The sequence below is a fragment of the Protopterus annectens genome, chromosome 10.part0 (genome assembly GCF_019279795.1).
Source record: "Protopterus annectens isolate FY-2018-M chromosome 10.part0, PAN1.0, whole genome shotgun sequence".
In the NCBI taxonomy this organism is placed as follows: Eukaryota; Metazoa; Chordata; order Ceratodontiformes; family Protopteridae; genus Protopterus; species Protopterus annectens.
In genome coordinates this window covers 722,487,295-722,510,004 of record NC_056744.1, presented here as the reverse complement: position 1 = coordinate 722,510,004, position 22,710 = coordinate 722,487,295, and the positions used below count along the sequence as shown (strand labels likewise).

General features: G+C 44.1%; 1 protein-coding gene across 1 annotated transcript in view; it reads left to right on the top strand.

Annotated features, from left to right (window-relative positions):
- Positions 1-22,710, top strand: part of DOCK7 (dedicator of cytokinesis 7) — a 3,076,229-nt gene that overhangs the window by 1,206,974 nt on the left and 1,846,545 nt on the right. The window contains exon 14 of the mRNA XM_044085545.1: positions 1,164-1,326. Coding sequence (XP_043941480.1) covers positions 1,164-1,326 — 163 coding nt within the window. The remainder of the gene's footprint in view (positions 1-1,163; positions 1,327-22,710) is intronic.

Below are 22,710 nucleotides of genomic sequence, written 5' to 3'. Positions count from 1 at the left end.
TTTGAAACCTTTGTCTTGATTTGAGATTTGCTTATTGTTTGTTAGATTATTATCTAAGGCTAATTTTCTGAAGCTTAGTGAATTGTAGTAATCCATGTTAATAGATGCTGTCTGCAACAAATGAGAGTTTTTGGTTCATTTTCAGAATTTGTTGCATAACTTCTTGGCTTTCAGGTGCTGAGAAATCAGAGGTACCATACATTTGGACATAATCATTTCTGCTTATTGCTTCTGTTGCGTGGCTGTCTGTGAGGTTTTGCTGGTTAGAATAATTTGTATTGTTTTCATTCTTTATAACATTATATTTAGTTTGTTTTACAAACTCATCATTCCAGTTGCAGTAAGCAGTTTTTATATTTAGATTACTTGTTTTTTTTCCCAGAAAAATATGTTTAATTTGTCTTCCAATTAATGTAAAAAAAAGTTGGAGTTGCAGAGGATTGTTTAATGTACTGTTTTTGCCACATCCATTTGTCCTTCCACCACCACACTTAACTGAGCACGGTTTGTGCCAGATCCTACTTCCAAATTTTTGCAAACGCCCTCCCCCTCATCACTCTGATGTAGGTATATGTGCATATTTTTATATTTCTACTTTATAGTAATATGTCCATCTGTCTGGCCTATACTGTCTGTATGTCATTCTTCTATCCATTTATTTCGTTGGCTGCTGCTAGGAGTTATTTGGTTTATATATCCACCAGAACACAATGTTGCTATTCACTATTAGTCCATGAGAGGTGATGTTTGGTAAGTTGCTGCTTTCTTTTACCTTTTAAGGACTTTTTTCCTCACAGTTCTCCAACTCCAATCCTGTTTAGAGTTGGATGTGTACATGGCTCAAAAAGATACTTCCTTCATGTCATTCCACACTGAAGGCTACACTCCAGTTAATAATTAACATCTTAGTGGGTTTTTCAACTCGGCATCATAGCCAGCCCTCTAGTGCCATAGTCTTTTACTGAGTCCAAATTGTGGTTATTGAGGACTGATTTTCATCTGCTGTATAAATGAGCCAGCTGTCATAATTTTGGTTTTGATCCTAATGAATGCAAGCATTAGATGTATCATTCTTATATTTCCATGACATGATTTTTGTGCTTAACTTAAATATATTCTTAGTACCCTTTTCCGTGCTGTAAATTATATTTCCCTTCTTGTAGCCCAGCTGAAGATTGACATTTCACCTGCTCCAGAAAACCCCCACTACTGCTTGACTCCAGAGTTACTACAGGTCAAACCATATCCCGACAGTAGAGTTAGACCCACAAAAGAAATACTGGAATTTCCAGCCAAGGATATATATGTTCCAAATACTATTTACAGGTAAGACCACTGAAACACAGTTTTCTTCCATGTTATGTGCATCTGTTGATAAAGAAGTGTTCATTTTCTCTGGCCATTGTAAAATAAAAGAAGTAATAGAAGGTAGATAATGATTTCTCTGCAAAACAAATTTTAACTATTAAAAATAAATGTATGTCGACTTTTCTGATTCTAGTTTTAAGTAAACCTTTGAAAAACTATTTAAACTTTGGCCAGGGTATAGCTGCAAAGTCAGAAAATCATATTCTGTAGTCCATTTATTTCTGAAGGGCATATCTAGCCACTTCTTGGAAGTAATTTTACCAATTTTAATCTTACTGATCTGACCTGTTATCAAATAATGATGTAATCTGTATTTTTAGAGCATGTTACCTGAAACAGCTTGAAAAGGTGCAAAAATTCTGAACTAGAAGGTTGTATGGTGACAAACTAGAATAGTTTAGAAATTCTGCAGGAATTGCCACTTCATTCTGTACAACTTGAAGGTGACTTATTTGTGGTCTGTAAGAACTCTGATCTGGTTATATTTTGATTTCTATGCCTGGAAAGCACACCTAGAGACTAATTACCAGTTAAAAGTACAGTTAACTTTATATAGCTTTCTTTTTAAGTACCCATAATGCTGGTGCATGTAGTTTGTCACATGACTTCCACTTTCATGCAGTTCTCTATTATGTCTGTGAAGTGTTCATTTGCCCTTTGGATATTTATTATGTTGGTGATAGATTAGTGGCAGTATAGAAAAGAACCCAAAGGTACTACATTGTGTAGAAAAATGGTTTGAGGTTGACTGGCTGCACTTCAAGTGCTCAGTGCGGATCTTCTTTACATACAGTTGCAAAACAACTGTATGGATTAAGTTGTTCTATATAGAACAAGCCCCAACTATCAGCTTATTCAAGGTCATCCTTCAACAGGACCTGCTACCATTCTGGGATTGACTTTCCCCCAAAAAAGTACTTCCTAAATCCCAACAAAAGGAAAACAATGTCATTTGTTACACTTAAAAAAAAAAACTCCCAAAAGCCATCCATTATCACATAATAAAAACATCACCATAGTCAAGTCCCTTGGAATCTGGCTAGATAGGTTTCTGAACTTTTAACTACAAATTGAAAAAAAGCACCCCAAAAAAATTACTTACTCTTCTGGGTCCCACAGCTTTCTTACTTCCTCTCTCCTTCAACCAGAGCAGCCATATGTAAGGGGATCCTTTTGAGTATGGCCCTCCTCTGTTTGCTTATGCCTCAAACAAAAACATTATTAGCCTTGAAATAGCAGCTGAAAAATAATTGCTGTTTCATTGCTAATGACCCTAATCTAAAATGCTGTTGCTGATCTCTTTAAAAAGGCCAAATGGTTGTTAGTTAAACAAAGAGCTGAACACCGTCTAGGTTTACTAATATTTAATCCCCTTTTTTATCAAGATACCCCATCCTCCCTCATCACTACTAAACCCTTGTCACGTTTACGTACCCCACACTGTAGTCTGCAAAGTAAATGTAGCTCAGGCCAAGTCCTCAATACCGAAAAAAAACATAGCTTCACTGCACAGATCACAGAATGCTTGTCATGCAGTAGCCTTAGCGATATGGGTTGTATCCTGCCAGGGATATAACAGCCAGCCAGCTTATAAAGCTTCAGGGCAGCTTTCACACCATCAAAACATTTGGCAGCTAGAGCTCAGCTACCTAAAAATACCGGTTTGAGCACCAAGCCCATCAGAACTTCTTGGCTCCAATAAGAGTGCTCCTCTGTGAGCTTTCAAGGATTGTCTGTCAGCTTTTGGTGTTCCTTTGCTGGGCAGGTAAGTTCACTATGGGGAAAAACTTCTACATTTAATTTTTTTTTGTTTGTTTAAATGTACCTTTACTGTATAGGAACGTTGTTTTCAGTGTAGCAGTTTCTGTTTCAATGCATTGTCATAAGACTTGATTGTACTTTCAATGACTACTTTTTCCTGTCATTTTAAAAGTAGTTAAAAGTTGAAAAAATATTTTTTTTTCTGTGGAGAAATTGTGTTTATTTTGCTTTTTGGGGCTGGTAAAGAGTATTACAGTGTTTTTTACTGTGTTTTTTTTTTTTTTGGGGGGGGGGGGCTTATGCTGCTTGTTTTCCCTGGGAAAGAGAGACCATTTTTTGGCTTGACCATAGAACAAACTACTAAGAAAAAGAAAAGGCTAAGCAACAGACTTTGCCACCACATTAGGTTAGCAGTTTGCCTCAGCCACAGGTGGATGACTTTGCTGTGTCCAAAGCTGAATCCTCAGACCACCTATCTTTTACTCCGGATTCCTCTTATGTCACACCTGCAGCCACTTTAAACCAGGGGTTAGCCACTTCCTTTGTAGCTATTGGGGTCCCCTCAGTAGGCAAAGAAGTGCCATTCTTATTGGTCCTGGGAGAGGGGATAGGAAAGGCTTCCCTGTTTCATCAAAATTGTGTTTTTCACTGGTGAAGTTACTGCTGCCATTAAGAACTATGTTAGTCCAATTTTTCCTGTCAAAAAGAAGTCGAAAACCAAATATGTATATACTGTTCCTCAAATTTCTCAAGATAGGAGTAGTTGCTAGATCTGGCTGAGTCTAATTCAGGCTATTGATCCTTATTAGGTGGTTTCTGGTAAAAGAAAAAGGGATGCCTCTTTTCTGGAAGAGATCCAAGATTCTGAATCTGGACAGATGCAGGATTTTCTCCTCATATTTCTGATTGAGATTTAGAGGAGAGCACAATATCTAATTCTCCCTGTGGAGGGGTTCTCTTTCTTTGAGACTATTTAAAGAATGTGCCAATGTTTCCAGTGGCAGAATAATGAGGTTTCTCAGTCCCTCATAAAATACTATGAGCTGTTGCACGTAGAATTTCCAGAACCTTCATTCATTCATTCCTCAACTTCCACCAGGTTTGGAGGATGTATGTATGTATTACTACCTGCATTTTTCCTGGTAGTCAACTTGCTGTCCCTAAAAAGGCAGATAGATTGTATAAAGTTTCTCAGTCTTTTAAGTTTTGTAGCTCATTCCAAACCTGACTTAGCTATAACTTTAGTTAATCCTGTTGTTGCTAAACATTCATTTACGTCCACTCCTACTCTTTCTGACAATGATGTAAAAATAATTGATATGTATGGGGGAAAAATATATACTTTTGCAACTCTGAGTTTCAGAATTTTGAATTGTAAGGCTCATACGTTTATTCTGACTAATTGTGAACATGTGAGGAATGTTTTGTTTATACAGTTTCTTCTTGTGAGGAAAAATCTGCTTTAAATGGTTTAACTTTTTCAGTTTTACACGTCACAACTCATTGTTTAAAGTGTGTGCATGATTCCATTGATACTTCTTCTACAGCTATGGCCACTGGTACTGTTCCAAGGAGGTTTGCCTGGTTGCATTCTCAGAACCTCACAGAAGTTATGAAAAATGAGATGTTAAATTTTCTTTTGCATAGAGATTTAGATTTTGGTTCCTGTGCTGCAGAGACAAGTGTGATGAGAGTGTAAGCTGATAAACGTACTGTTAAATTTTCAGCCATTCTTTTCTAAATTTTCTAAGGGTTCTCAAACCCCTCATCCAGTTTTGGGAAGACCCAAGAAAAAAGGACAGTCCAACAAGTCAGAATGGCTGTTTGAGACCTTGTTCCCTCCTCCCACCCTGGCAGTCCTTTTTCCCTTCCAGAAATTCTGAATCTGCACTTCTCTCTTTGGCAACAGATAGTTTGATAAATGAGTTTTGATGATCATTCATCAAGATTACATATGGCAATAGTAGGAAATTCTTCCTTTCCAAGGGATAATTCCTCATCCACCAGACCATACTCCTTTATTTTTCCCCCGTCCTTCAACATATGTTGTCTCAGGGAGTGATTTGAGCCAGTTCCTCTGTCCCAGTTTGGGAGAGGTTTTTATTCAGAGATGCTTTTGGTGCCAGAGGGAAAAATGCATGGAGACCAGTTCTGAATCTTTCTTTCTTAAACATATTTGTGATACTGTCCCAAGATTAAATTGCTGGCAGTTCAGCCCTCCTTTTCCAAATTTTCTAGGGGATTCTCCAACCTCTCTTCCAGTTTTGGCAAGAAACAAAATAAACAGTCTCAGGAAAGTGCTGGTAAAAAGGACAGGTGGAGTCATCTTACTTCTCTTTAGTCATTTAGGCTTCCTGGTAACACTAGATTTATAAGATGATTATCACATCCCTATTCATCCAGACTTCAGGTGATTCTTAAAGTTTTGTATGTCTGGATCACATTGTGCATTCTCTGGCTTTCCATTTGGACTAGCCACTGCATAAAACAGTGTTTGCAAGGCTCTAGCTCCAGTTGTATCTCATTGCAAGCTACAGGCTATCCACATTTTTCCATATTTAAGCAACTTTCATATCTTTTTCAAAGTGTCTGGAATCACAACTGGATAAAAGATCTGTTACACAAGTTGGGATTTCAAGAAGACATTCAAAAGTCTTTTTGATTCTGTCACACAGGATTGTGCTCCTGTAGTGACTGCTAGAGACCTCAGTTCAAAGAGCTTTTCTTCAGCAACAAAAAACAGATCTACATATATTTCTAGAGTTTTCCATTCAAACTTCGATTACTGCTAGGGAATTCAGGATTTTGGGTCTCATAGCATTTATAATTCATGTGATACCCCTGACAAGACTCCACATGAGAAAGATAAAGTAATATTTGAAAGTCTCTTTGGGCCCAGCACCAACATCCCCCATTGCCTTTTCAAATCCCAGTTCTTGGGCTTGTCAGAAGAGCAATAACCTGGTGAAGACAGCAATTATTTACTTTACTTAGGGAGCAGTTTTAGGAGTGGTAAAGGGTTTTTGGGGGCGCCAAGGACAGATACATGCACATTAATATAAAAGATGCTTGCTTTGATCAAGCTACTCAACCCTGAGTCATCTTTTGTCCCCTGGACCTCTTCATGTTATTGCAGACAGTACTGCAGTCATGTGGTGCATTAATAAACAAGGGGGAACCCCTTTTGCAAGCTAGCTATGTTAGCTCGGGATATAGCTTCACAGCACAGTTTAGCTCTACAAGCATCTTATTCCCTTCAGAGCATAATTGTGTGGCAGACCAGCTGAGTAGGACAAAGGCAGATCCCAACAAATTGAAACTAAGGTTGGGGGTCTTCCAAGGTTTGATCCATCTGAGGAGAGTTCCTCAAGTAGACCTCTTTGCATATGGCCTGAACACTCGGCTGGTAAAATTCTACTCCAGGGCTCCCTGGAAGACAGTTTTTTTCTTTCGGTGGATAGGAATTTTCGTGTATGCTTCTCCATCATTTCCACTGATGCCCAGATGACTTCTGAAGACTCTTAAAGAATTCCCCAAGATCATTGTGGTGATTCCCTTCTGGCCAGACTACAGTGGTTTTCCCTTTTGGAAATGGCCTGGGGCATTCATCACAAACTTCCATATAGAATGGATCTACTGGCACAAAAACAGGGGTGGTGATACCCTGACCCCAATCAACTTTAATGGACTTGCCTAGATAATAGGGTCTTGACTCCCTTTAGGCAACTGTTTATTGAAGATGTGTATCAGGTACTATTAGAAGTAAGAAAACTTGCTACTAGAAAGTCGTATATGAGCAAATGGAAAAGGTTTTCTAATTGGTGCCAATAACATAACCAGCAACCATTCCGGGTTAGTATTTCACTGGTCTCACAATATTTGTGCAAGTTTCTTTCCTGTGGCCTTTCTTACTCCTTCATCTAGATTCATTTGTCGGTCATTTCGACATGTCTGCTTATGTATCTCCCTGTTTCAGTGCATTTTCATGTCATAATGTTTTTGAAAAGGGGTTTTCATAAGAGAACCCCAAGAAAACTGATGGCTCTTCATTGGGATCTTAATATTGTGTTAGAAAAGTCAATATTTGTTCAGTTTGAACCAGCTCTTCTGACTGTCTTTTGAGATTCTTAGCATGGAAAACTGTTTTACTGATTGCTCTGACCTCTGCAAGAAGAGTATCTGAGTTGCAAGCTCTTATGGGAAGTCAGTTCTATCTCATTTTCCACAGAGGCAGGATTTCTTTGAGAGATAATCCTTCTTTTATACCTAAAGTGGTATCCGTTTTTATTTTAAGCCAAGTTATCCATCTTCCTGTTTTCTTTCATGAACCTAAAAAATGAAGGAGAAAGGATACTCCATACCTTAGAAGTCCACAAGGGAACTTAGATACTATCTTGGCAAAAAAAGAATATTTCAGAAGTTTAGATAATTTTTTTATTTCTTGTGAAGGTAAGAAGGGACAAGCTGTTTCAAAACAGACCATTTCCAAATGGTTTAGGCCATTTGTTATTCTTTTGTGCCCTCTACCAGGGCCTTGGCTTCATCTATGGCTTTTTGGAAAAGGTTTGATTCTAGATTTTTTCTAGAAGCAGCAACATTGTGCTCTGTATGTATTTTCACAAAGCAGTACAAACATGATTCCTTTTCTAGGTCTAGGTCTAGGTCAGGCTTGCTAGAACTATTCTCCAGGTTCTCCTAGACCCTTCCACCTCCCAAATGTTGTAAGCTAGGGTAATCTACCCATGTAGATAAGGCTATGATGAACATAGTACAGATGTTCTTCATGTTTCACTGTTGCAGTCATCACACTTGGGTTATCTTCCTGCAGGTAGCCCTCAGTCTGCCCGAATACCAGATACTTAGTATTTCTGCGTCGGATGCTGTCGCTCCAGGACTGACGTCAGGTTGTCAGGGGCCTGAAAACAGGCAACCGACACCATTACATCAGTCTTTCTTGCTGAGGAGCCCGAAGCAGAAGCAGTTCACAAGTGCCGGTTGGCCGCTACCTGAATTTTCGTTTACGAATTTAATAATCCTGAAGTCCTTTTTTACTGCTCTAACCGATGTCAGAAAAAGTTAACAATTGTCTTACCTGTGGAAAGCAAATACATCACTGAGATTTTCATTCTTACTGCGTCACCTTTTTAGGCCCAGACCACAACGTTCCTCGCTGTCGGTTTTGTGCCTTATTTTACACCCAAAGTATTCGTCATCGGGCTCTCTTTGTCGCTAAATTCTTTCGCTGTCGATCTCTGTATTCTGAAATGGCTTCGGTAAGCCATCCGACTACCGATATTCTGAAAAAACGTAAAGATAAAGACAGAAACAGACTGTATAGGTCCAAAACTGCCGATGATGCTTTTGTTAAGCTAGTCGCCAGTCCGCCGGTACTCAAGTGAGGTGCTTTCGCAGCCCCTGATGCCCGCTTCAGTGTATTCGTAGGCCTCTACTAAGACCTATTCGGAGTTCGGTATGCCACGAGACTCTTCCTCGACTGTGGAACCTGTGGATGTCTCTACCTTGGATGGGTCCGGAGCCACTGAGCAGGCACCGGCTTCTGAAGCAGTTTTTCACTCAGCCGATGTTCCACTCAAACCGACGACTTCCTTTTTAACCTAAACTACCGAGTTTCTTAGGCCCAGAGTACGCACTACGACTAGATAACCAACGACCAAAGTGCATGCAGCTGTTCCTATGCCACAAAAACAAATGCTTAGAATGGCTGAAGACATTATTATGCTGATTAGGGGAAGTCAGCCTTCCCCTGCTAAGAGACAAAGAGTCCAGTCTCCTTCAGCTTCTACAGACCAAGAATCCGATGACTCTGAAATTTCTGATTATGGAGTCATGCCCTTATCTGCTTATGAGGATTCAGATGCAGAGGAATCCATTCCCTCTGCCTCCCCTCCAGAGGATTTTTCTTTTGGTGAAACCTTGCATACCTTACGAGAGCATTTCCACTGGGAATGCCAAGACTATCCTCAGTCCAAAAAGAGACTCAGAGAATTTCTAGAGTTGCCTCAACACAGGCTCTTAGCAATACCCCCTGTCCTGGATGTTGTGGATGATTTTTTTGGAATCCAGTCTTACTCCTGACACTTACCTCCTGCCCCTAGGAAACCAGACAGGTAATACAGAGTACCTGACACTCACAAATTTCTTTTCAAGAATCCTACTGCTGACCCAGAGATAATTTCCCAGGGGCCTAAAGGTATCAAGGCTACTACAGCCAAGAATCCCACCCCTTCGGACAGAGATTCCAGAGCTTTGGACAGATTGGGTAAGAAGGTGTATACCTCTGCAACTCTTGCTGTTAGAGCATTGAATTGTCATTTTCACATGCTGAAGTACCAGCAACATATTATGGAACTTATTAAACAAGAAGTGGCAACTTTTTCAGACTGTGCAGAAAATAAAGAATTGCAGGAGCGTATGCATTGTGCAAGCCAAGTCAGCAAGCATACTTTGCAGGGTGGCTTTGACGCCCTAGACGCATCTTGCCGGGCAGCTGTCACTGGCTCTGTACTAAGAAGACATGCTTGGCTTAAGGAGCAGACCTTGCCAGACCATGTCAAGTCAGAGTTACTAGACGTTCCTTTGAATAAGGACTGTTTGTTTGGCACCAAAGCAGAAGTTGTTCTTAAAAAGATGGAAGAAAAAGCTAAGTCTATGCAGACTGTTAAAGAATTCTTATAAGTGCAACCCCCTAGATTCAGTAGGCATTGCCCTTCCAAACACTGGTCCTTTCGGGGAAACAGACCACCCAGACTACAGTCTCAGGGTATGCAGAGATCTAAGCAATGGGGTGCCCCCACCCTTAAAGTAGGGAGTAGTAAGCCACCTCCTTATGGGAAAAGCTCACAATGACTTCTTTACTCCGCTCCCCAGCCCTGTCCAATTGCTTGTGCCCCTAGGAGGAAAATTTGCCCTTCATGCAAAAAATTGGATGTCCATCACTCAGGACCAGTGGGTCCTTAACATTGTATCCCAGGGGTACAAATTTTATTTCCATTCACTGCCAACCCCAGTTGGGTTTCCAGACCTTCCTTCAAACCAGTGGGCAGAGACTCAAAACAGAGCACTTTCCCTACTCAATGTCAGGGCTATTCAGCTGGCTCCAGTAGAACAGAGGGGCCAAGGATTCTACTCCAGACTCTTCCTGCTACCCAGGAAAGAGAGGGCTCTTGGCGCCCAATCCTGGATCTTTCCATTCTCAACACTTCAGAATGCGTACCCTGCAACAACTTCTTCCTATGCTAGCCAAGGACGCCTGGTTAGTCACCCTAGACTTAAAAGAAGGCTATCTGCATATCTCCATAAGGGAATCATGCAGGAAGTATCTACGTTTCAGGGCAGGGTCTATGCATTATCAGTTCTCTGCACTTCCCCTTGGCTTATCTACTGTGCCCAGAGTATTCACAAAATGCCTGGCTCCAGCCATTGCATACTGCAGGCAGAGAAATATCCAAATTTACCCATACTTGGATGACTGCCTGATTCAGGCAGACAGTCAAGAATTGCTGCTGCAGCACCTGACATTTGTGAAAAACCTTCTCACCTCCTTGGGGTACACCATCAACGAAAATAAATCAAAACTGGTACCCAGTCAAAAGATTGTATTCCTGGGAGCAAGCTTGGACACAACTTCCCAGATGGCATGCCTCACCTCAAAAAAACAAGTCTATCTGACAGACTACTTCATACAAATGGCCATCAGAACCCAGCTATCTGCAAGAAAAATACTGCAAGCCCTAGGGTTCATGGCCTCATGTATACTGCTGATTTCCTCATAAGTCTTTGGTGCCAACATTCTCAGGACCTGGGAACAGTTATTCCTATCATACGCTGTCTAAGGACAGAGTTCCTCCAGTGGACAGAAGCATACAACCACAAGGGACTGCCATTTACTCAAACCCCAAGCCGCTCCAGACCCTAACCACAGACTCATCAGACTATGCCTGGGGGGCACACATGGACAGAAAATGTATTCAGGGCCACTGAAGCCCAAGTCAAATTCATCTGCACATCAACCAAAAAGAGATGCTAGCCGTACAAAATGCCCTGACAGCTTTCAGATCTTTAATCTTTCCAGGACAACTGCTAATAAAAACAGACAACACCACAGTTATGTGGTACATCAACAAGCAGGGGGGAACCCATTCCTACCCACTCTGCAGGCTAGCCATGGCCCTGTGGAACACAGCCTTGGACATTCAAGTCCATCTGCAAGTTCAATTCTTGCCAGGCAAACAAAATTACTGGCAGACGACTTGAGCAGAAATCTCCTAGACCCATACGAGTGGCAATTGGAGGGCAGCACCTTCAACCTTGTAATTCCGAAATGGGGGACCCCAGAGGTGGATCTCTTTGCCTCCCCCTACAACCACCAGCTCAGCAAATTCTGCACCAGGAATCCTCACAGCAGGGCCTGGAAAGTGGATGCCCTATCTTTTCAGTGGGTAAATCTCTCAGTCTATGCCTTTCCCCCTCTGCCCCTCCTTTCAAGAGTATTACTCAAGATAAAGCAGGATAGACCAAGGACAATTCTGATTGCCCCGGACTGGCCACACCAGCACTGGTACCCACTCCTGCGCAGCCTGACACGTACACCAGAATCCAACCCTCCTCTCTCAGCAGGAGGGACAGATTCTACATCCACAACTGCAAACCCTAAATCTTGCAGCCTGGCTTATTCCTTGAATTCTCCCCCAGCAACCTTATGCAAACAGGTGCTGGACATAATTCTTGAAGCCAGAAGACCCAGTACAAGAAAATCCTATGCTGATAAGTGGAACAGTTTCTGCTCATGGATTCAGTCTAAAGGAGAGGACACAACACTGCCCTGTCTGCCTCTTATCCTGGCAGATCAACTCCAGAAAGGCCTATCCTTCTTGTCCATTAAGATACATACCTCAGCTATTTCTGCTCATTACAACACTGAGCCACCTCTCTTCTCACACGCTCTTATCAAACAGTTCCTTAGAGGTGCAAACAACTTAAGGCCACCAAGGAGAGCACCCACCCCTGCTTGGGACCTTAACTTTGTACTGGAAAAGCTCACGCTTTCCTCCTTTGAACCTGCTGCATCAGCAGTGTTAAACTTCCTCTGTTGGAAAACTGCCTTGCTTCTAGCCGTCACTTGCTACAAGCACTCATGGCTGTGGAACCCTTCAATGTTAAGTTGTCTATCTCGCCTTCATTCTTGCTGGATGGGTTCGGAGCGATCCTCGGCTCCGACTTGGCAATCTACTAAAGCTCGAGAGCTATTTACTGGCTCGAGGCCCTCCCTATATCCCACAATGCTAGGCGTCAGATTCCCAGATCTTGTTTGCCGCTTCAGCTACGAGGTTGCCATTTACTTGGCTCCAGGTCGTATTAATCTTTTTTCATATATATATATATATATATATATATATTTATTTATTTATATATTAAAAGTTAACTTTAGTTTTTTTCTTCTTGATAACCTTTTCTTATATTTATAACTTCCCGGTTAGTTTACTCTCTGTTTACTCCCCATATTCCCTCTTAGAAACTCGTTTTAGTTGGAGAGTCCCCCCCCCCCCTTTTTTTTTCTCAGTGGCTAATCTCCCCCCCTTTCCTTGTGTTATAGGGTAGTGTTAGCTCTTTTACTTTATTACAGTTGTAGACTTATATATGTGTACATGTGTATATATATATATATATATATATATATATATATATATATATATATATATATATAGTTAACTGTAATTGTTTAATTTTGTTAGCTTAACTAGTGCGTGCGTGTGTGTGTGTGTGTGTGTGTGTGTGTGTGTGTGTGTGTGTGTGTGTGTGTGTGTGTGTGTGTGTTCTGTGTGTTTAAGCACTAGTGACTTTTTTCTTTGGTATCCATCATGTCTAAGGATACCAAAGTCTCAGGTTTTAAGAAGTGTGACTCGTGCTGTCAGAAGATGTCTCTGACAGATGGTCACACTTCTTGCGTTTATTGCTTGGGCCCCCTACATCTGCAGGACTCCTGCTTGGTCTGTCATGCCTTCAGCCCGAGAGTCCTGCAGGAGCGTAGGAACAAACTCATCCTGAGAGGCTTACTTAAGCCAGAAGGATCCCCGACCAAGCCTTCCTTGGGTAAATCCTCTAAGCCTGCCAAGCCGTCTGCTCCCAGTTCGGAGCTGTCGCCTGGTGGAGCACCTGCCTCCTCGTCGGCACCGGCTGGAGCCGACACCTCTAGACCTCAGTCGGCTTCCTCTTCCGAGGCCTCCCCCGATCCTTCGGAGGAGCCCCCCAGAAGAGAAAATGTAAGAGGAAACATGTCGACTCCCCCGAGTCAGTCACGTCTGATACCGACTTGGAGGATTCGGAAGGGTCCCCAAGATCCCCCTCTGAGGATGTCTCCTTTTCATCATCCTAGAAATCCTTAAACAGAGGGGGAACTGGACTGCCCTTAACCCTTCGGAGGACGAGTCTGTCTACCTGGACGCGTTTGGTTCTCGCCCTTCCACCTCCTGGGTGTCTCTGCCTTTTGACCCACTAATGGAAGTGGTGGCTTGAAAGGGGTGGTCAGCCCCGGACACAGTGGAACCAACTCCCCGTAGGCCCACTAAATTTATTACAGCTCCACCCAACAAGCAGTTCTTGACAAAAGGTGTCCCTGTTGATGCCATGGTGGTTGCAGCAGCCACAAAGAAGGAGCTGGCTGACCCTTCGGTGCCTGTCCATCCACCTAATAAAGAATCTAGGACAATGGACAGGTACAGGAAGCAGGTGTTTTCCTCAGCGGCCTTCTCTACGCGGTCGATGAATTATCTGTGCCATTTCACCCGTCTCCAAAGGGATCTTCTTAAGGAACTGGGTGATACCCTTCAGGATCCATCAGCTGCAGGGGCTCAAGACAAGATAAACTCCCAGCTGGCGACCCTTAATTCTATTGTCAACTCCTCCATGCGGCTCATTTCTTATGCAGCAGATGGGGCGAGTAGGGCCACAGGTACAGGTGTGGCTTTGAGAAGACATGCCTGGATGCGGTTATGCAACTTTGCTGACCCCTTTAAGGCGTCCTTCACCAATACCCCCTTTGATGGTTCGGCTCTGTTTGGACCACAGGTGAAAGATACCCTTAGGTGTGAGCAGGAAGGCAAGACTCTCTCTGCCGTAGGAGTCTGTTTTTCCACTCCCTCTAGACCATACCCCAAGGGTCAGAAGAATGGAAAAATGTGGTTTTGGAAACCCCAGGGAGTCGTGCCTGACACACGTGGCGAGTTTCCCTCCAGGGGCAGGGGAGGGAACAATAATAGACGCCGCCCGAGGGCAGAGGGGGCCCGCAGAATCAGGGTAGCAGAGAATCGTTCTCTGACAAACCCTTTCAGCACCCCTGAGGGGCTGTCCCGACTGTCCGCCTTCGGAGAAAGTCTGGGGAAGATTGTCACTGTACCCAGAAGCCTGGCAACTCCTCACACAAGACAAATGGGTACGGTCTATCATATCCGAGGGTTACAAGATTCCCTTTGTCCACACCCCGGTACAAACAACCAAGTCCCTTCCAGATGTTCCACTCAGTCTAAGGGAACAGGCTGTACTAGAAATTTCAAAACTGCTAGACAAACGGGCAGTCCAGCCAGTCCCAGCAGACCAGCAAGGATCCAGAATCTACTCCAAGTTCTTTTTGGTGCCAAAAAAGACAGGGGACTGGAGACCCATTTTGGATCTCAGCAGGCTAAACAAGTCTGTTCAAAGAACAAAGTTCGGATGGTCACACTCCAGTCCATTCTACCCTTTTTGGGTCAGGACAATTGGATGTGCTCCATAGATCTTCAGGATGCATATCAAAATGAACAGGCGCTCCAGAAGGTTTCTCCGCTTCCAGCTGGGAGCCAATCACTATCAATTCAGGGCCCTGCCCTTTGGTCTCACCACAGCCCCGAGGGTGTTCACCAAATGCATGGCAGTGGTTACGGCTCACCTGAGACGGCGAGGATTCCAGGTGTTTCCATATCTCGACGACTGGCTCCTCACTGCTCCCACCAGGCATCAACTACTGCGAGCCAGGGATTATACCATCTAAACTTGCACCGAGCTAGGTATATCAATAAATTTCGAAAAGTCTGCATTGTCGCCTTCTCAGTCTATTATCTTTATAGGTGCAATCTTAAATTCAAAAGATCTGTCTGCAAGGCTTCCTCTCGACAGAGTTTCAGAAATCTGCCGACATGTGCAAGTCTTACTACAGTGCAACAGGATTCAAGCCAGAGTTGTACTAAAGACCTTGGGCCTCATGGTAGCAGCAATCATACTAGTTCCCCTGGCTCGCTTTCACATGAGGCTTCTTCAGTGGATGCTTTTTACTCAATAGTCCTTTCAACAACTTCCAATGTCTCACAAGATAATAATCACTCAATCATGCAAAGATGACCTAGCTTGGTGGATGGTCTCCCCTCTGACACTCTAGGGCAAGACCGTGTGTTCTTCCTCCTCCTGTTGCCACAGTGACCACGGATGCCTCCCTTATCGGTTGGGGGGGGGGGGCATTTTCAGGGCAGGACTGTCCAAGGCAACTGGCAACCTCTAGAGTATCATCTGCACATAAATGTCTTGGAGATGAGAGCGGTGCTTTTGGCATTGCAAGCTCTTCAGGACTCTCTACCCACCGGGACTATTGCAGTTCAGACAGACAATATGTCTGTAGTGTGGTACATCAACAAGCAGGGTGGAACTAAGTCCTATCCCTTATGTCGAGAAGCACTCGGACTCTGGCAGTGGGCGATCTCCTCTCAACAGTTTTGATAGCAACACACATCCCCGGGAGGTCCAACGTCATAGCGGACAGGCTAAGCAGAGCTATTCTCATGCCTCACGACTGGTCTCTCAATCAATCAGTAGCGGAAAAAATCTTCCGCAGATGGGGTCAACCTTGCTGCGACATTTTTGCAACCCCTCTCAACAGCAAGTGCGGCGACTTCTTCACTCTCTTCCCGGCCACTCCCCCAGAGATGCTCTAGTTCACGATTGGCCCCGGGGTCTTCTGTACGCTTTTCCACCATTTCCCCTAATTCCCAAGCTAATTCAGAAGGCAACCGCTTTGGGATCCAGAGTGATCCTCATTGCTCCTTACTGGCCTTGACAAATTTGGTTCCCGTTCCTGCATTGCCACCTGCTGGAGCAGCCGAGGAATCTGGACCCAGTGCCAGACCTCTTGGTCCATCAGTCGGGCGGGCTGCACCAGTCCCTTCAGTCTCTCAACCTTACAGCTTGGTTGCTCCACTTCCAACATTAACCAGGCTTCCGCTTATTTCTCAGCCGGTGCGTGAAATCATCCTTTCTTCGTGCAAATCTGCCACCAGGAAGACTTATGCTAGTAAGTGGAAACGTTTTTCCTTCTGGGAAGAGACTAGGAATATTGACCCTTTTACAGCCCCTGTCCATCATGTTTTAGATTTTTTAGCAGAGCTCTTTCAAGCTGGTTCCTCGTCTGCCACCATTAGGTTCATAGGTTGGTACTAGGCTGTCAGCCCTAAGGCCTATACAAGTCTAGCCATAACAATTCCCTGGCTATTTCTTCCCACATTATTTACTTTCCTGGACACCTGTCTAGCAGGGCGACTGACGTGATCCCTGGGGTGAATTTCCTTTCTCTCATCCAATCGTCAAGGTTCCTCTTGAAGAGGTCCAAAGAGGCACTCTGCTTGACATGTATGGGCAATCTATTCCAGAGTCTGGGGAGTCTCTGGGTCAGGAACCTATCCCTCCAGCATGTTTTGTTTATTGTGATGACAAGGTTTAGATCCCTGGAGCGTGTAGCTCTGAGGGATTGGGATTTCTTTAAGTGTAGCATGTCCAACAGCTCTGGGTTTGACATGGCCTTGTATGTTAAGCAGAGATCGCCTCTGAGTAGACGATATGCGACAGAGTATAGCTGGAGTTTTTTAAGGCGGTCAGCGTAGGGCATCTGCTTTAGGCCTGTGATTCTTTTAGTGAAGTATTTCTGAGGCCTTTCCAGTTGTTGCAGATGTCTTGAGAGGTACATACCAAATGGGCGTTGTATTCTATAATGGGGCTAATGAGGGATGAGTACAGTGGGACAATGACCTCCTTTTTTTGGATGAAAAGCCCTTCGTGATGAGGTGTGCCACATAGAAGGATTTCCTGACTGTTGTGGCGATGTGGTTATCGAAGGTGAGACCACTGTCCACCTGTGTCCCTAAGTCTCTTATCACACTTTCTGTGTTTAGTGTACTGCCACCTATATGGTAATTCATGGATACATGTTTTTTCCCAAAGGGATAACAATACATTTCTTGGCATTGAGCTTGAGCCCATGGCTCTGGCACCAAGCATCTGTTTCTGTAAGGCCCTTTTGTAGAGTATCCACATCATTTGGGATTCAATAATGGCTCCCAGTTTGCAGTCATCTGCAAACTTTGTTAGCCAGAGTCCCTTAGTGTTGACCTGTACTTCAGAGAAGTAGATGCCAAACAAGAGCGGCCCCAGGACTGAACCCTGAGGTACTCCACTTGTCACTTGTCTGGAGCTGGATTTGGAGTCGGCTACTTTTACAGTGTGGGTTCTATCAGTAAGCCATTTAGCAACCCATTGGGTGACATAGGGATTAATGCCCAACTTAGTAAGTTTATCTATGATTCCAGAGTGGGGGGTGGTGTCAAAGGCCTTGGCAAGGTCTAGATAGGCTGTGTGACCACCTTACCCTTGTCCATGGCTCTGGAGACTGATTCAGAGAAGTCAATCAGGTTCAGGAGACAAGATCGGCCCTTCACAAACCCAAACTGGGTGGGGTCCAGTGTTTGAAGGTTGCCAATGTCTTTGTTTATAAGTTCCATGATAATACGCTCCATGGCCTTGCAGATAAGGCTTGTCAGACTGATGGGACGGTAGTTTCCGGGATCCAAGGTGGATCCCCCCTTGTGGATTGGGATAACTGTAGCTCTGCGCCACTCAGTGGGCACGAAACCTGAGGTGAAGCTATGATTAAACATGACACTTAGGTGAGGTGCCAGTTCATATTGTAGTTCATGTAGTACACAGCCCGGGATGTCATCTGGTCCCATGGATGCTGTATTCTTGGCTTTAGAGAGTGCGTTTTGTACCTGTGTGGCCGTTATTACTGGAATTTGGCAATCTTCCGGTATTGAGATGGGCCATTTAGGGGGCGAGAGGGGGGTGAAGTTGGCACTGAATCGATCTGCCAGGATATTGGCAATATCCTTTGGATCAGTATATTTAATGCCATTCTGTTTTAGCTCAGAGCAGATCTGAGCATTGCCATTTAGATTCTTGACATAGTTATAGAATGCTTTGTGGTTGTCTTTGGAATCTTTGGCAATTTTATTTTCGTAACTAGCTTTGGAGGATTTTATGAGGCATCTCAGTTTCTTACTGAGGCTAGTAAGGGAGTTTTTTGCATACTGGGATTTTCCTCTTTTCTGCAAAAGTTTCTTCCTTTTGTTGTAAAGTTTGTTTATGGCAGGGGACCACCAGATTGGCTTCCTTTTTTTGGATGAGAGCATTTTGGTTCTATTTGGGATGGCACGATTCATGCATGAGTGGATGTGCTCGTACAGTGCCTTAGTGTAGGATTCAGCAGTTGAACTTTCAGTTCCCGTCTGTATGGGTGTTATGAAGTTTGTCACTTCTGACTTGAGTAGCATGAAGTTGGCTTTGGAGAAGTTTTTTATGGTGGTTTCTTTACTGGGGGTGGGGTGGGATGTGGATGTTAAGGGTGATTAGCTTATGGTCAGACCTGACTAACGAGGGGTGACCATAGGTATGGAGCATTGATTTCCCATGTTGGTAATGACCAGGTCTAGGATATTGGAGCCCTGGTGGGACTATGGATTAGTTGATCCAGGGCATTGGAATTTATGAATTCCAAGAACCGTTGCGCTTAAAGGTGTTGGGACATGAGTAGTTTTCCCAGTTAATGGCAGGGTAGTTAAAATCACCCAGTATTAGGGTGTTTGGTTCTATCTTAATATTTTCCAGTATGTTTAGAAAGGTGTAGTGAGAATCTTGGGGTATGGTGGGGGATCTGTAGCAAGCTACAATTTGGATTGCAGTCTTACCTAGTGTTAGTTGCACTTGGAGAATTTCAGACACATTGTGTTGGCCAACTAGCCTGGTGGTGTGAATATCCTTGGTGAATATTGACACTCCTCCACCTTTAGTGTTTAGATTCTGGTTTGGTGGCCGAAAAGTGTGGTAAGAGTTGTAGCCTGGTATTGCAGGGGTGCTCTCTGGAGCCTTGAACCAGGTCTCAGTTACTGCACAGATATCGATGTTCTCCATTTTTAGGAGTGCCTCGAGAGAGTGCATTTTGAGGTTTAGACTTCTAGCATTGAATAGCATTACCTTCAGATTTTGCATGCTTGTACCTGTTAGGTGGTCGTTTTGTCCTTTGAAGTTTGCCTAAAAAAGGCACTATAGGGGTGGCAAGAGCCTTGGCCAGTAACCTGAATCCCAGGGGCGATATTAGGGTCCAATTAGCTGCTATTGCAAATTTCCATGCTAGCCTGTCAGAAACCAGCGTCATGTCCCACAAACTCTGCAAGGCCTTTCTCAAAGGAACTTTGTTACTTAGGCCCCCGGTCAGGGATCCCCCGCCTCCGTGGAACTTGAACTTGATATTGGCTTCCTTGATTCTCCCCCCCCTTTGAACCAGTGGCTTCCTGTTCCTTAAAATTGCTCTCCTGGAAGACTCTCTTTTTGGTAGCCATCGCATCAGCTAGGAGAGTTTCGGAACTTCAAGACCTCTGTATTCATCCTCCTTATCTTGTGTTTCATAAGGACAGAGTTTCACTTAGGCCTAATCCTTCGTTTTTACCCAAGATACCCTCTGAAACAAATCTGAATCAGTCTATTGATCTGCCCGTATTTTTTCCTAACTATTCGAACAAAGCTGAACAAAATTTGCACCGCTTGGATGTTCACAGGCAATTACATTTCTACTTGGACAGGACAAAGCAAATAGGAAAATCAGACCAACTTTTCCTATCCTATGCTGAGGGCAAACAAGGACGGCCAGTTTCCAAAGTAACCTTATCCAGGTGGTTGTCCTCTATTATTACCTTGATTTATCAACTCAGACATAAACAACTCCCTGCTAAACCTAAAGGTAATTCCACCAGAGCATTGGCTACGTCGGTAGCTTTTCAAGCAAGGCAACCAATGGAATCTATTTGTGCCGCAGCCACTTGGGCCACTCCTCATACATTCATTTTGCATTATATGTTGGATGTGGCCTCTAGGAATAGAGCTGAGTTTGGTTCCACTGTGCTCAAGAGTCTGTTCCGATGAGCCACCCAGGACTAAGGTGCTAGGGATGCTGTCCCATCCAGCAAGAATGAAGGCGAGATAGACATCTTAACATTAAGAAGTTATGTACCTACCATAACGTTCCATGTTAGTTGTCTTCTTCTCACCTTCTTTCTTGCGTCCCATCCTCCATCCCCCTAGTCTGGTCAGACCGAGAAGAGTCCCCTTTTGGGGCCTTCTTTCTCTGGACAACTCTGATGTACATTGTGTCCTCCTCTGTCTTTGTACTATAGTTTTCCTTGTGGTTGGACAGGTGTCCTTGAATCTTCCTTGGTGTTAGCTCTGCCAAACAAGATCTGGGGATCTGACGCCTAGCATTGTGGGATATAGGGAGGGCCTCGAGCCAGTAAATAGCTCTCGAGCTTTAGTAGATTGCCGAGTCGGAGCCAAGGATCGGCACCGAACCCATCCAGCAAGAAAGAAGGCGAGAAGAAGACAACTAACATGGAACGTTATGGTAGGTACATAACTTCTTATTATTTTCCATGCTGACAGGGTTTCCCTCCGGACTAACCCTTCCTTTATGGCCAAACTGGTGTCCATTGTGGCTCTCAGTGAGTCCATCCATTTGCCAACCTTCTTCCCTAACCCTCAAAATAAAGGGAAAACGATTCTGCACTCCTTGGATGTGCACAGACAGCTCCGATTTTATCTTGATAGGACAAAGTCCTTCAGAAAATCTAACCAGTAACTAGTCAGCTTTGCAGCAGGGGCAGAGGGCAAGGCCATTTCAAAACAAACCATTTCCAAATGGATAGCACACTGCATCCATTTCTGCTACAAGCACCATGGGAAACCAGCCCCTCAGGGGGTCAGAACACATTCCACTAGGGCAACATCTACCTCTACAGCATTTCTCAGGGGAGCCCCTACCGGGGATATCCTGGAGGCTGCTACCTGGAATTCTGTACACACCTTCACCAAGCATTACCACCGGCCTATCTTTTCCAAATCTAGGGCAAGATTTGCTACAGCAGTCCTGCAAGGCATACTAGCCAGCCCTAACTCTTCTTGACTGCCTCCACCCTTCCTCAGCTTTGGGAAGCCACCCAAGTGTGATGACTGCAACAGTGAAATACGAAGAATGTAGTACAGTTGTGTACACTTACCATAAATGTAGATGTTCGAGTGTATTCACTGTTGCAGTCCTTGTTTCCCTCCAGCCCCCTGTTTTCTCTCTCTCTCTCTCCTATCTATGGCTATTACTAACCCCTTCTGGGGTATTGGTATTGGTATTTACTATTTACTGGTGGCGTGTTCCCCACCATAACCTAGCTCCCTATTTGGGGGGCTCCTGACATTTGGGGCAAGAAAAACTGATGTAATGGCGTCGGCTGCCTGTTTTTATACCGCTGATGTCAGTCCTGGAGCGACAGCATCCGACGCAGAAATACTAAGATGTTCATCGTGTTTCACTGTTGCAGTCATTACACTTGGGTTATCCTGCTGGCAGGCTACCCGCAGTCTGCCTGAATTCCAAAGTCTAGGTCCGGCATCTGTTGCTGTCGCCTCTTCCCTGACGTCAGTGCGCTATAGGTATAAAAGATGCAGCCAAAGCCATTTTCTTCAGTCTTTCTTGCCGCGCGATGCCCGAAGCAAAAGCCGTTCGCAAGTGCCGGTCGGCCGAATCCTGAGATTTTCAAATTTGAATTTCAGATCCGAAGTCTTCAATAAAGCTAAGTACCCCATTGGGGAAACTTTTTCTTGCTACAGACTGATGTCAATAAAAGTTAACAGTTGTATTTCTTGTGGGTAGCAAATACCTCATAAGGATTTTCATTCTTATTGTATTCCTTGCATAGGCCCTGACCACAACGTTGCTAGTTGTCGGTTTTGTGCTAGATTCAACCAACGCACTATTAAGCGTCAGTTTGATTTTGCTTTACATTATTTTGGCAGAAGGTTTAACTATATAATGCTGTCGGAACAACCGACGACCGGAGTTCATAAAAAGTGCAAAGACAAGGAAAAGGACAGGCATCTGAGGTCCAAAACTGACGACAAAGCCTCTTCTAGGCCAGTCACTGGTCCGCCGGTTCTCAGTGAGGCGCTTTCGCAGCCCCTGACACCCGTTATCTCAGAGCCACAGGCCACTGACGACTGCCACATGGAGCCAGCTAGGCCTCTGGATACTCAAGGTATTGGACACTCAGATACTATTCCCTCAGATGGGTCCAGAGCCGCTGGGCAGGCATCGGCTTCTGAGGGTGTTTTCAGACCTACACAGTTATATGTAAAGCCTACTTCAGCTTCCAAAGCAAAGACAAAAGCAGTTCT